This window comes from Mus caroli, chromosome 4, assembly GCF_900094665.2.
Source record: "Mus caroli chromosome 4, CAROLI_EIJ_v1.1, whole genome shotgun sequence".
In the NCBI taxonomy this organism is placed as follows: Eukaryota; Metazoa; Chordata; class Mammalia; order Rodentia; family Muridae; genus Mus; species Mus caroli.
Genome location: NC_034573.1, coordinates 106735487 through 106749993, shown reverse-complemented (window position 1 = coordinate 106749993; position 14507 = coordinate 106735487). Strand labels below are relative to the sequence as shown.

Here is a 14507-nt window from a genome sequence, read left to right as displayed (position 1 = left end):
CACTTCTAACAGCTAACACTGATGTCTTGTTTTCTGTTTGTCTGTCTACCCACGCAACTATCCAAAGTAGGAGGGAATTCCTCGCAGAGCAGCTCTCCCAGCTCCAGTGTGCCCAGTTCTCCTGCTGGCTCTGGACATACACGGCCCAGCTCCCTTCATGGTCTGGCACCTAAGCTCCAACGCCAATACCGCTCACCACGGCGCAAGTCAGCAGGCAGCATCCCACTGTCACCGTTGGCCCACACCCCTTCCCCACCAGCAGCCGCAGCTTCACCTCAGCGTTCCCCATCACCCTTGTCTGGCCATGGGTCTCAGTCCTTTCCTACCAAACTTCACTTGTCTCCTCCGCTAGGTAGGCAGCTCTCACGGCCCAAGAGTGCAGAGCCACCCCGCTCTCCCCTACTTAAGAGGGTGCAGTCTGCTGAGAAGCTGGCGGCTGCACTGGCAGCTGCTGAGAAGAAGTTAGCACCTTCCCGCAAACATAGTCTTGACCTGCCCCATGGTGAACTAAAGAAGGAACTGACACCCAGGGAAGCCAGCCCTCTGGAGGTAGTTGGAACCAGAAGTGTGCTATCTGGGAAAGGGCCACTTCCAGGAAAGGGGGTACTGCAGCCTGCTCCTTCACGGGCCCTTGGGACCCTACGGCAGGATCGAGCTGAACGCCGGGAGTCACTGCAAAAACAAGAAGCAATCCGGGAAGTAGACTCCTCAGAAGATGACACTGATGAGGAGCCTGAGAACAGCCAGGCCACACAGGAGCCAAGATTGTCCCCCCACCCAGAAGCAAGCCAGAATCTACTCCCTAAAGGTTCAGGAGAGGGTACAGAAGAGGACACTTTCTTGCACAGGGATCTAAAGAAGCAGGGCCCTGTACTCTCAGGTCTAGTGACAGGGGTCATACTAGGTTCCCCCCGAGTAGAAGTTCCTGGGCTCTCCCAAAGGAAGCTCAGCAGGCCACAAGCCTTTGAGGAAGCTACCAACCCCTTACAAGTCCCTAGCCTGAGCAGGTCTGGACCCACAAGCCCCACCCCCTCTGAAGGCTGCTGGAAGGCCCAGCACCTCCACACACAGGCACTAACTGCACTTTGTCCCAGCTTTTCAGAACTTACCCCTACTGGTTGTTCTGCTGCCACCTCCACCTCTGGAAAGCCAGGGACATGGTCCTGGAAATTCCTTATTGAGGGTCCAGACAGAGCATCCACAAACAAGAACATAACAAGGAAAGGTGAACCAGCTAACTCCCAAGATACGAAAACCACAGTTCCAAATCTTCTGAAGAACCTGTTTCCTGAGGAGGAGAAGCCACAGCCACCAAGTGTGCCTGGCCTGACCCATCCGCTTCTTGAGGTCCCCAGCCAGAACTGGCCATGGGAGTCTGAATGTGACCCAATGGGGAAAGAAGAACCATCCCTGAGCATCACCGAAGTGCCTGATTCCTCAGGCGACAGGAGGCAGGACATTCCATGCAGAGCCCACCCCCTGAGCCCAGAAACCCGGCCCAGCCTGCTCTGGAAAAGCCAAGAACTTGGGGGCCAGCAAGATCATGAGGACTTAGCACTGACATCAGATGAGCTCTTAAAGCAAACATAGCAGTTGTTTGCTTCCCTACATTCACCTGTGTAATACACCCTCCTGGAAACCATCTTGGCCTGTGTTTGCTTCTTTCCATTGGTCATTACCCACAGACTCTAGGTCTGGCCTTTTGCTGCTGGGATTGTAATGACTTAAGTTTCCACTCTTGGGAGAAGACCCTAGTCTAGCTGCATTTCTTAGATAATGAGATCTCTGAACTCAGGCATAAATGGGTGTTGGATAGTCAGTTTTCTGGGTATAAGAGTAGGGAGTAGATCAGGAAAGAATGGCCATAATGTGGGATACACAATATACCTTCTACGTGCAAAGACCCAAAAAGAACTCGAACTAGATCTGGCAGTTTAAGGACAGACTATGGCTTACCATCCTTCTGTGTAGCCATAAATATACAAAAAGCAAGCAGGGGCCAGCCCGGAGCACTCAATGAGGACTTGTGGCCATTAATATTCCTGTTTGCTAAATTAAGGAAATGAGCTTTCCTGCCCAAGGCAATGTAGTTTGGGCAGAGCTGGGATTAGAATTTGGGCCTCTGAATCTAGAACATTAAGTTATCTAACCTTGTGTCTTAGCCATTAAGAAAAAAATACAAGGAGGTGATGAGTTTAACTCCAGATGTATTTAAGATATATATATGGGGTATCTAGAAGGTAATAAAATAAATGAAAATGAGGGCTACATTTTTTTTTAAAGATTTATTATATGTAAGTACACTGTAGCTGTCTTCAGACACTCCAGAAGAGGGCGCCAGATCTTGTTACGGATGGTTGTTAGCCACCATGTGGTTGCTGGGATTTGAACTCTGGACCTTTGGAAGAGCAGTCGGGTGCTCTTACCCACTGAGCCATCTCACCAGCCCAGAGGGCTACATTTTATCAACAATGACACCCCTAGGTAAAACATTAAAGGTTGGCATAGCACAGTGGTAGAATTGTCTAGCATGAAAAAGGGTCCACACAGTAATACACACACTCCAGAACACAAAATCCTAGAGAGGAAAGAACTTCAAAAGGCCAGATGAGATGAGAATGGAATTGCCTATTTATTTAGTGACAAACCGTTCCTGGGCTGTTGTAGGTCAGGATTTCTGCTGGTAAATATTACAATGATCAGCCCTTAATGATGGGAACTATACTCCTAGGTAGTGTTTGAGAGGGAAATAAGGGAAACATACAGGGGACCCAGGGGTAGGAAAGAGGAGCTAGGTAGCATGGCAGGAACCAGGCTTGGTAGTGTGTTAAGGCTGGAAGATTCTCTGTGGTAAAGTAAGGCCAGACTTCTAAAATTCCTGAACTGATAGGTAGGCTGTCTGCCCCATAATCAGATGCCTACCTCTGAGAAAAATACTGGGAGACCTGGAAATCAAAGTCACTACTGGGCTACTGCAGCCTTGTCATTCTGTGTGGGGAAGGCGGTAACTTTCAAAAATTTACAATATTTACAATAACAAGTTCCTATACAACATGAGCTGAAGCTTTGCTGCATAAAAGCTATTGCTAACAGCTAGGGTTATGTATGGGTTACCTCCGTTTTTGGAACATCGGGTGCTAAGCTCAGAGTTAGCATCACAGGACATGGAACCAGGTTTGACGTGTCAGAGCTAGAAGACTTGCTGGTTCCAAGGGCTATCTGCGCCATCTGGGATGCCTGCCTTATTCTTGTGATAGTTCTATAACTTCTATTTGCTGTAGAGCCTGGGCTGTTGCACTGGGTCCTGAAATCAGGTCACAGGTTATTACCTGGAATATCACAGGGTGACTAAGGGGGTAAGGATTGTCTCCTGTCAGGATCTGGTCAGAAGCACCATAGTGTAGGTGAAGGGGAGGGATGGGAGGAAGAAAGCACTTGCAGTTTACTGGAAACCATTCTAGGAGGTTGGAAGTGGGAGGAAGTACAACTACTAAACATCTTGTGATATAAATACAAAAAAATACATGGGCATCACCAAGGTCAATAGTCCTCAACACTGCTGGGTATGAGCAGTTTCTCAAAGGTGGCTTTGGGCACCTGGTGGTACCAGGTTTGCTTTAGGATATCTCTATTCTGGCTGTAGTACAGGCAGGCTATAGTGGCTCCCATAAGCCAGTGAACAGTGCACAAACCTGTCAGCAAGGAACTATCAGAAGATAGATGGTAATTAAACCTGCATAAGATAAGGATCACCCAGGGAACATACAGAATGAGAAAGGAAACCCAAAGGGCCACACAACATTAGACACAACCAGTCGTGTCCCCCCCCCCCCCGCCCTAAAAAAATAATAGAGAGAGAGAGGGAATGACATCTTCAAGCAGAAAGAAGCTAGACCGGCCAAGTGTGCTGGCACACACTGAGCCCTGGCACTTAAGTAGAGGAAGGAGTTTGCTGCCAATTTGTTCACATAGTGAGCTCTAGGGTGGCCAGGGCTACATTAACCCTGCCTTACCAAGAAAACATTTGACCAGGGCAACTTTAAAAAGTATTTCATTGGGTTTATGGTTTCAGAGAGTTAAAGACCCGGATAATGAAGCAAAGGCATGAGAGCAGTAAGCTCACATGTTGGTTCTTCAGCAGGAGTCAGGGAGGAGGAGGAGTACTGGATATGGCAGGGCCTTGGAGCCTCAAAGCCCACCTCTGTTGACACACCTCCAACATGGACACACACCACTGTACTTACCAAATAGTTCCAACAACTGGGGCCAAATATTGGGGCATGAGCCTATAGGGACCATTCTTATTTAGAACACCACACCCTGCATTCTGAATATGAGATATCTTATAATGAAGACCTGGGCAAAAGAAATGTATTGTCCTAGACATAGCAGATGAATTTGGTGATGGAGGCAAAATTTAGGTAAAGAGGCCCAAGGTGAGAAGACTAGAAAAGTCAGAGAGAGTAAACATGTCTGAAGAAAACTAGATGATTGGGTGGAGTAGAGTGGGTTTAATGAAGAAACAAGCAATGACCACTTAGCATTTGAGAGGGCACTGTTTCAAGTGATAACTGTAGGGAAGTTTTAGGTGAGGAAACAGACATTGAGGTGAAAGGAAGGAATGATCAGGGTAGAGTTTAAGAATAGAATGAGGACACTCAAATTTATAAAAGAAAAAAAGTATCCGTGTGAGTGTCTTGCTTGCATACAGTGCCAGAGAGGGCTTAGATCCTCTGGAATTGGAATTATGTTGTGTCCTGTCATGTGGGTCCTAGGAACTGAACTTGGGTCCTCTAGAAAAGCAGCTATCTCAGTAGCACTATACACCCAGCCATTTTAAATGTGGATGATGAAACTGAGTCCAAAAAAAAAAAAAAAAAAAGTCAGGCACGGTGGCGCANNCCTTTAATCCCAGCACTGGGGAGGCAGAGGCAGGTGGATTTCTGAGTTTGAGGCCAGCCTGGTCTACAAAGTGAGTTCCAGGACAGCCAGGGCTACACAGAGAAACCCTGTCTCAAAAATAAATAAATAAACAAAACAAAAAAAAGATTGCAGGGAGGAAATAGAATCCAATATATATGGGATTCTGGGTGTGGATTGGAAGGGGCTGCCTAGTGTGATTTAACACAGGGAGCTCTATAGCTGTAGGCAGGTGTGAGGGTCTGGGGATGGACAGGATGATTGTCAGCCTTTCTCTTAAGTCCAATGCATAGGAGATACACAGATGTGCAAGAAGCTAAGTTCCGTTGTCTTGGGACTAAAGGCACAACACAAGGTAAATAAACAGGTATCCCCTGACCATGCCATGTGGGTATTGTACCTTGAAGAGAGACAAGAGCATAAACTATAAAACTAAGTCCATTTCTCCTAGTCGCAGAGTAGAAAGAGAAAACACTGCTGAGTATGAGAACCAATAAAATGCATTTACTTGAATGGGTGTTAAAGGGAGGAAATGGCTTTCATTTCATTTTGGATTTGTGTCCTTTGGGAGGTAGAATGGGTTGTTTTGGTTTTTTTTGTTTTGTTTTGTTTTGTTTTTTGAGTTTTAATTTCCTCTCATAGGAAGGAGAGCCTCTCTTGGCCCCAGTTTGGCCTTCAAGCATGCAGAACTTCTTACCTTACTCCCTAACCTGCTTTAGCCCCCTGCCCTCCATGCCAAGAAAACCAAAAAATGCTTCACTGCAATGTCTTTATTGCATCTGGAGCAAGTCTGCCAACCATTCCAAGTCTTGGAGAAGGTTAAAAAAAAGAAAAAGCCCCAACAATGTTCTCACCTTACCTTCCCCCCACCCCTTCCCCACAACTGCACAGCAATGTCTGAACACATTTGGTGACAAGAACAATTTGCAAAAGTGGTCTAGAAATTACATTATGAATTGTTCCAACACAAGACACAGTTGGCTTCCTTCTGAGTCAGTTATTTTTACATAAACTACATGAATTTTTTTTATTACATCAAAGACAACAGAATAGATTCTTCACAAGAAACAACAAAGTACCAAAGTTACATGCGAGGATTTGTAAGGAAACAAGGGTGGTTGTCACAAATGGCTAGAGCTAAGTCAAGAATGAGCAGTTGGCAGCAAAGGACCAAGAATGGACCTCTGGTGTATGATGTCATGGAAACCTCAAGAAGATCTAACTGGCAGTAGAGATCATCCTAGAAATCAGAAATTGTTCAAGTACATTTTTTCTTAAAGTTCTGGAGAATGGGTGAAGCTGGTACCTTGCAGAGAAGGGACACAAGGAAGATGCCACATGGGCTTGAGTCTGAAGTAAATGTGGAGAGCTTGTGTCTTAGTGTGGAGCTGTAGTATGTCTTCATCTATTGCTGGAGCAGTGACAAGAACATAAACAACCTACCTAAGCTGACTATGCCAGGTGGAAACAGCTTCGTTTTGTTTTATTTTTAAAAAATGTATCTAGCCAACCCAAAGCTGCTTTCCTGTTGGGGACTGGCTGATCTGCCCCTATGGTCTTAATCTGTCTCTAGCCTCTGCTTTAGTCAATGAGTCTACAGTTAAGATGCCAAAAGAGATAGTCCCAGGGCCTAGCTCATGAGACAGAACTTTGAGCTAGCCTTGGGAAGAAGACCAATACCTGCTTCCAGACTCCCTCAGACAGCAGGGCCACTGTTAGGAGACTGCTCCTCATGCCATTTCCACAGCTCAGGATCAGATAAATCATGTAGTAACTTGGCAGAAAAAAAAAAAAAAGATAGCTTCCAATTTATTAAATGATCCCTGGTCTCAGCTCCCACAAAGTGGTTACTCAAAGGCAAAGAATATAGGACTGAAAACCCGCCTTTCTCCATTGTCCAGCCCAGGTGTAGATGCTAAGATGCTGCTTTCTCCTGCATATCTTCCATGTCTGCCTACAAGGTAAAGACAGTGTTCAACACTAAAGCTGTATATTTTATCATTTTGACCTACTTGGAAGAGATTTCTTTAAAAAAGGCATTCAGGACATACTAAAATTTTAGTGCTGGATCAGAGGGACTCCTCACACCCAATCTTGAGCATATAACTGCTTCAGCAAGTTCAACATCAGTACAGTCACACAGGTATTCCAATCAACAAATAGCCTGGCATTACTTGGTAAACTGAGCAAGATTTTAAGCTGGCAATTTTGGAAAAAGGCCTTACACAGTGGCTGAGGGTGGTCAATCTCCTCTCTTTCACACTGGAGCATGAACAAGAAAAAGCCATCAATGGCATGCCCTATCAACTGTGACAACAATTATCCAAAACTTTTGACCTATCTCTATACTGTGGTTCATTCTAGACACTGTCACCAAAGGAAGTACTCAGGGAAAGTCATATTCATCTTTATTTTGGCCCCCAAACTTCATCTTCCCTGATTGTAAGCCTGATGACCCAGGCACAGGCTGCTTGTCTAAACTGCCTGACTGCACATTACTGGGCTCAAGCAGCTGAGTCATACTGAGCCTGTTATGGCTCCAGAACTGACTCTGAAGCAGCTGAACTCTTAAATGAGTGTGAATCCATAAATAGATGCCTGCCCTCTCCTCTGTCTAACTTCACTTAGCTGGAAGGCTTAAACCACAGCCATGGAAGCATGGGAGCAGGCTGTGCACACTGCCTTGACAGCGGGCTCACAAAAAGGGCAAGCAGGAAAGCCTGTGGATTATTTCCCAGATAGTTTGAACTCCACGTTATCCCCTCTTCTGGCAAATGCTTCAAGCACAGTATTGAATAACATGTCATGTGATGGACCCTTCACCATGGATACCAGGGCTCGTGTGCCTGTGATTTACTGAGGTCTCTGACCACAAACTCAAGTCCTCCTTTAGCTACCTATGGCTCCCTAAACCCTATCCAAAAAAGGAAGGGGAGATGAAGGCAAATTAATCCTTGTATAGTTTTGGCAAGGCTTTTAAACTTGAGGAAGCACACAACAATGTTGTTCTCTATCGTTATTTGGTATATCAAGCCATCTAAAAGCACTGGATTGCACCGTTTCTTTACTCATAAAACAACTTACAAGGGTTTCAAACATTTCTTTAAAGAAACACCACACAAGCACCAACTTCATTATGACTCAAAGCTTACTATTTCCACAAAATAATTCTATTCCTCATCTGAGAAACAAGGCCAGGGCAAAAGGAAACACACTGACCAATTTTAGTGTTTGTTGAACTCACATTTCTAGTCTTCTTTCAAGTTTTGGTACAGACGTGTACATTCAGCTACTGCTGTCCTCCCCTTAGACCTTGGTCTGGCAATGCTGCTTTGTTGGTTTTTGAACACAGTGCTTTAGAGGGAGGAGCTGGTGAAGATGCTGAAGCCTAGATTATGTTGATAAAATTAAAGTAACACAACTGAAGGGGTCTTTTGCCTCCTTGGTTTAGATTCTGAAAATGTAATCGCATACCTCCCTATTTTCCTTTGGTTGTTTTTCCCTCCAAACCAAATCCCATTTTACCGCAGAGCCAAAATCGGCTCTTTATTTGGGGGAAAGGGGAAGAGACTATCAAATCAAAACAACTCCCAGCAGAACTGTGACCTGCTGCGTTCTTAGGGTTGAGGACAAAGGGATGTGGACTCTTCAGAAACTTCCAAATAAAACCCCCACCCCAACCCACAACAAGCCTTAGCTGTTCTTTTAAAGGTGCCTGACAACAAACCCAAACCCCATGAAACCAGTATCTGCTTCCAGCTTAGTCCATCAGTGCAGCAGCACAGCCGAGGCCAGAGACCCTGGGCCCCTCATTTCTCTCTAAATCCAAGCTACTGCTTGGCCTCTCCATTTCACATTCACAGAATCACTTGTGCAAAACAAGCAGTCTACGTTGAAAGAATGCCCTCATCGTAGCCTAATAAAAACCATAGGAAAAAAACTGCTAGAGAGCGTGTCTCTTCCACTCTGCTTATCTGCAGAGCGCAGGCATCTGTGCATGGACAGGGTAGGCGAGCCTGACGTTGAGGGAGTCGTTGTGCTGAACCAGGGATGTCTGCTGGTAATGGAGCACCAGCTCCTTCAGTGAGCTGTACAGGTTGTAGGGTTCTGCAAAGCCATATCCTCGAGCCGTGCTGTAGATGACACAGTGCTTCACTTCCCCGTCTGCACTGAGAGACAACACAGGAAAATACTTAAGGCATGTCCAGGAAACAGAGGAAGTCCAGAGCAACTGTTATACATAGGATCCATGCAGAAGCATCCTGTCAATCAAACACAACTGTGCCTCTTAAAGGCTTGACTTTAGGTATGTACAACCACCACCCATGTAGGCCTACTCTCTCAGTCCTCAATTCCTGTCACTCCACATACATGTCCATTTGTTAACTCCTCCTTTGTTGATTGTTGTAGCTTACAATCATGAGTGCTGATGTCAGGTGGCAGTGCTTTGGGTTGTTTTGGGTCCTGTGCATTTCATAGGAATTTCAGAAACTTTTTTTTATTTCTGCAAATATTCAGCTAGGGCTGTTTTTTTTTTTTTTTAAGATTTATTTATTATTATATGTAAGTACACTGTAGCTGTCTTCAGACACTCCAGAAGAGGGCATCAGATCTCATTACAGGTGGTTGTGAGCCACCATGTGGTTGCTGGGATTTGAACTCAGGACCTTCAGAAGAGCAGTCGGCGCTCTTAACCACTGAGCCAACTCCCCAGCCCAGGGCTGTGGGTTTTGTTAGGATCATAATAACTATGTAGATCAACTTTATGAAGATGTTTTGGTGGAAAGAAAATCAAGTTTATTACGTTTCAAGGAACTGAGTAGGTGTGACCATGACAGGAAAACTGCCTTGGGATCAGCAGTTCTCAACCTGTGGGTCGAAACCCCTTTGAGGGTCAAATGACCTTTTCATAGGGGATCACTTAAGACCATCAGAAAATACAGAGATTTACATTACGATCATAACAGTGGCAAAGTTACTGTTATGAAGTAGCAATGAAGATAATTTTCTGTTTGGAGGTTACTACAAGGTGAAGCACTAGGAGAGAGCACAAACCACTGGGCTAGATATTAACACGTGGTCATCTTCACTGCGCTAGATATTAACACGAGGTCATCTTCACTGCGCTAGACATTAACATGTGGTCATCTTCACTGACCAAACTCTCAACTTCTTTCAATCACGTTTCTCAGATAATCATTGTAGAATTCACATTTGTTTAGTTCCTAGGCAGTTCATAATTTTAAGTGGCATGTCACCTCACTTTGGGTTTTATTACTAGTACACAGAAATATACTATTTTATAAACTGGGCATGGTAGCACCCAACTCTAGAGAAGTAAAGGCCTGAGTATCAGAAACTCAGGGTCATAATCAGAAACACGACAGATGTGAGGCCTGCCTCAGGTACATGAGATCCTACCCAAAAGTAAATACATGAAAAGTAAGTAAGTATATCTGTGTATATCTATATGGATATATATATATTTACACATATACATGTATTCATATTTACACATGTACGCGTATGTATAATACACACACACACAGAGAAAGAGAGTGATGTAACCTACAACCTCTATAAACCCATTTTGACTCTTCCTTTCCAATTATGATGTCTTTTTATTTTTAAGACAGAGTCTTGCTGGGTGTGGTGGTGCACACCTTTGATCCCGGCACTTGGGAGGCAGAGGCAGGCAGATTTCTGAGTTTGAGGCCAGCCTGGTCTACAGAGTGAGTTCCAGGACAGCCAGGGCTACACAGAGAAACCCTGTCTTGGAAAAAAAAAAAAAAGAAATGAAAGAGTTGGATTTGCAAATATGTTTTGTGAATATATTGAGTATATCATGTAATTTTTTGATTGCTTTCCTAGTATAATTTCTATTAAAGCACCCTTGCTCTTTTGGAATGAATCCTATTTAGTCATGATGCATAATGCTTTTTCTAAGGCTGCTTTCTTGGTGTTTTGTTAAATTTTTGTTTTCCTTTTACTGAAATGGAATTTATTCTCACATAATATACGCTGATTACAGTTTCCCTTCCCTCTGCTCCTCCCAGTTCCTTCCCATCTCTGCTCCATGTCGGTCCACTCCCTTTCTGTCTCTCATTAGAAAATAAACAGGCTTCTAAGGGATAATAATAAAGTGAGATAAAAGAGAAACTAACACTGGAATTGGAAAAAACAAACAGAAGGAAATGAGCCCAAGAGAAGGCACAGGAAACAGAGATCTGCTTCGTCACACACTTAGGATTCCCCCAAACACTAAGCCGGAAGCCATAGTCTACTCAAAGAGGACCTGGTGCAGAGCCAAGCAGGCCCTGTGCGTGCCGCCCCAGTCTCTTCACACAAACTTTCATCAGGTTGATTTACTGGGGCTTTGCTTCCTCAGAGTCCTCTCTCCCCTCTGGCTCTTACACTTGGTGGAGGCCTCAGTGTTCCCAGGCCTCTCAGTCTCTGGATCTGAATAGTGTCTGGATGTGGGTCTTTGTGTGCGATCCCATCTACTATAGAACAAGAGGCAGAGATGGCTGTGGTTGTTTTGGTTTAGTTTGGTTTTTCCAGCCAGGGTTTTCTGTGTTTCTGGATATCCTGGAACTCACTCTATAGACCAGGCTCACCTCAAACTCAGAGATCTGCTTGCCTCTGCTTACAAATGCTCAGATTAAAGCCATGCAGATTATTAAAATATAAAGCCAGAAAGATTCTTTTTCTTCTTTTTTTTCATTTTATATGCTTAGTCCAGAAAGATTCATTATGATGGCTAAGCAAGGCACTTATATGTAGAGCAGAGCAGAGTGTCCTTTTATTGCCCTCCCTGCTACTTCTCTTTTTTTTTCTTTTTCTTTTTCTTTTTTTTTTTCTGGTTTTTCGAGACAGGGTTTCTCTGTGTAGCCCTGGCTGTCCTGGAACTCACTCTGTAGACCAGGTTGGCCTCAAACTCAGAAATCCGCCTGCCTCTGCCTCCCGAGTGCTGGGATCAAAGGCGTGTGCCACCACGCCCGGCTCTGTTACTTCTTGAGAATTGTACTAGTTCGTTTTTACCCTGCATCCGTGGGCTACAGGCTCTGGTTCTTGATCACCCAAGCGCACTGGGTAAGCACTCCATCTCATGGAGTGGGCCGTAAGTCAGGTCAGATATTGGTTGGCTACTTTCATAAGCTTTGTGCCACCACTGCAGTTACACGTCTTACAGGTAGGCCACCACTGTCAATCCCAAGGGTATGTGGCAGGGTTGGTGCTTATGTTTCATTTAATAGCATACAGAGGAACTTTCAGTATCAAAGGCATTCAAGCAATAGGGATAAAGGCTCTATATGGCAACAATTCAACTTCTCCATATTCAAAGAGTTGTGTAGGTGCTGTCTTCAGCAATGAAACCTTGCTATCAGTTTGTGGAAAACAACCTATAGCCTTGGCAACAGTCTGAGTCGTTTGGAGATCCTCATGGCATCCCTTTGGCCAACAACTCAATTAGGTGTGACCCAATCTTATGACTGAAAGCTTCATTTGGTAACAAGAGATGGCCAGTTTGGGCATGGTAGCACCCAACTACCAATTATTGGGTCTCCCCAATTATTTGGCAATTTCAACTACATCACCTTCTCATATATGTATGTATTTTAGAAAGATTCTACTGTATTAGATTTCCATATGACCCCCTCAAATGACCTTAATTTCAGCTGTCTCTTTCCATATTTCCTCCCTGGGGCCCCTCTCCCTCCCCACTTGATTCTCTCGTTCCAGCCCCACCATCCATCCATTACTATTCGATTTCCATTTCCTAATGAGATCTATCTGTCTCCCCTACCCCTAGTCCCTTACTCTATATACCTAACCTTTGTGGTCCTATGGATTATAGTTTGGTTATCATTGACCTAACAGATAATATCCACATATAAGTGAAAACATACCATATTGTTCTTTCCAAGTCTAGGTTAGCTCATTCTGGGTGATTTTTAAAAATCATTTACCTGCAACTTTCATTGTTTCATTTTCTTAACTGCTAAGTAATATTCCATTGTGTAAATGTACCACACTTCCTTTATCTACTTTCCTATTGAGGAATATCTAAGCTGTTTCCAATTTCTGGCTATTATAAATAGAACAGCAAAGAATGTGGTTGGGCAAGTGTCTCTGTGGTAGGATGAATCTATGGATCTAAAAATCCATCTATGGACCTTTGGATCTATGCCCAAGAGTGTTATATAGCTGGATCTTGAGGTAGATCCATTCCTACCATCCTGAGGAACAGCCATACTGATTCAATAGTGGTTGTACAAATTTGCACTAACACCAGCACTGGATGGTGTTCCCCTTACTCCACCTCCTCATCACCATGAGTTCTCAGTTGTGTTACTGATCTTAGCCATTCATACAGGTGTAAGATGAAATCTTAAAATAGTTTGGAATTATATTTCCCTGGTGACTAGACTAAGGTTGTTGAACATCTGTTTGTTTCTCAGACACTTGGAGTTTCCTCTTTATTTAGATCTGTATTCCATTTTTAAATGGGTTATTTGTTTTCTGGATTTCTAGTTTTTTGAGTTCTTTACATATTTTGGATATTAGCCCTCTATTGGATGTGTAGTTGATAAAAATCTTTTTTCCATTTTGTGGGCTGCTGATTTGTCCAAATGTTGGTGTCCTTTGCCGTGTAGAATCTTCGCAGTTTCATAAGGTTCCATTTATTAATTGTTAATCTCAGTGTCTGCGCTAAGAGTGTTCTGGTCAGAAAGTCTTTCCTGTACTGATGAGTGCCAGCATAGTCCCCGCTTTCACTTCATCAGGTTCAGGGTGTTACTGGCTTTATGCTCAGGCCTTTGACCCACATGGAGTTGAGTTTTGTGGAGGGTGTATTTGGATTCTTCTACAAGCAGCCATGCAGTTTGAGCAACATAGTTCTTAAAGACAATTTTCTTTGTATTGTCTTTCTAGCTTTTTTATTTAAAACAAATCAGGAGTTTACATATGTGTCTTCAATTCAAAGTCATTGATTGACATGTCTGTTTTTATGCCAATACCATGTAGTTTTTATTACTACAGCTATGTAGTACAGCTTGAAATCAGGAATAGTGATACTTTCAGGAGTATATTTATTGTTCTGGAACATTTTATCTATCCTAGGTTTTTCGTGTTTCCATATGAAGCTGAAAATTGTCCTTTCAACATCTATAAAGAATTGTGTTGGAATTTTGATGAGAATTGTGTTAGATTGTTTGTGGTACAATGGCCATTTATGAATCTTACTGATTCATAAGCATGGGAGATCTTATATTCCCTTCAATTTCTTTCTTTTTTTCTGGGTGAGCTTTTTTTTCTTCTTCTTCTTATTTTGTGCTAGGAATACTTTTTTCTTTTATTGGATTTTTTCCTTATCAATTTCTTTCTTAAATGCTTTGAATGAAGTTTTATACACAAGACTTTCACCTGCTTAGTTAGGGTTATTCTAAGTATTTTCTGTTGTTGAGGCTGTTGTTAAAGTTGTCTCCCTTAGCCGGGCGTGGTGGCGCACGCCTTTAATCCCAGCACTTGGGAGGCAGAGGCAGGCGGATTTCTGAGTTCGAGGCCAGCCTGGTCTACAAAGTGAG

At 43.7% G+C, this 14507-nt stretch overlaps 2 protein-coding genes across 7 annotated transcripts in view; one reads left to right on the top strand and one right to left on the bottom strand.

Moving 5' to 3' along the window:
* Mast2 (microtubule associated serine/threonine kinase 2) overlaps positions 1-1642 on the top strand; it is a 156675-nt gene extending 155033 nt beyond the window's left edge. For 3 of the 6 annotated variants that reach the window (XM_021159308.2, XM_029475990.1, XM_029475988.1), the window contains one exon: positions 71-1642. In XM_021159308.2, coding sequence (XP_021014967.1) covers positions 71-1590 — 1520 coding nt within the window. In that variant the 3' untranslated portion in view covers positions 1591-1642. Of the gene's footprint in view, positions 1-67 lie in introns of all 6 variants that reach the window. The other 3 variants (XM_029475989.1, XM_021159307.2, XM_021159305.2) reach the window with 1 other exon arrangement.
* Positions 1643-5675: 4033 nt separating this feature from the next.
* The window catches only part of LOC110292624 (phosphatidylinositol 3-kinase regulatory subunit gamma), an 80840-nt gene continuing 72008 nt past the window's right edge, over positions 5676-14507 (bottom strand). The window contains exon 10 of the mRNA XM_021160061.2: positions 5676-9089. Within this exon, the coding sequence (XP_021015720.1) occupies positions 8891-9089 (199 nt within the window). The 3' untranslated portion in view covers positions 5676-8890. The remainder of the gene's footprint in view (positions 9090-14507) is intronic.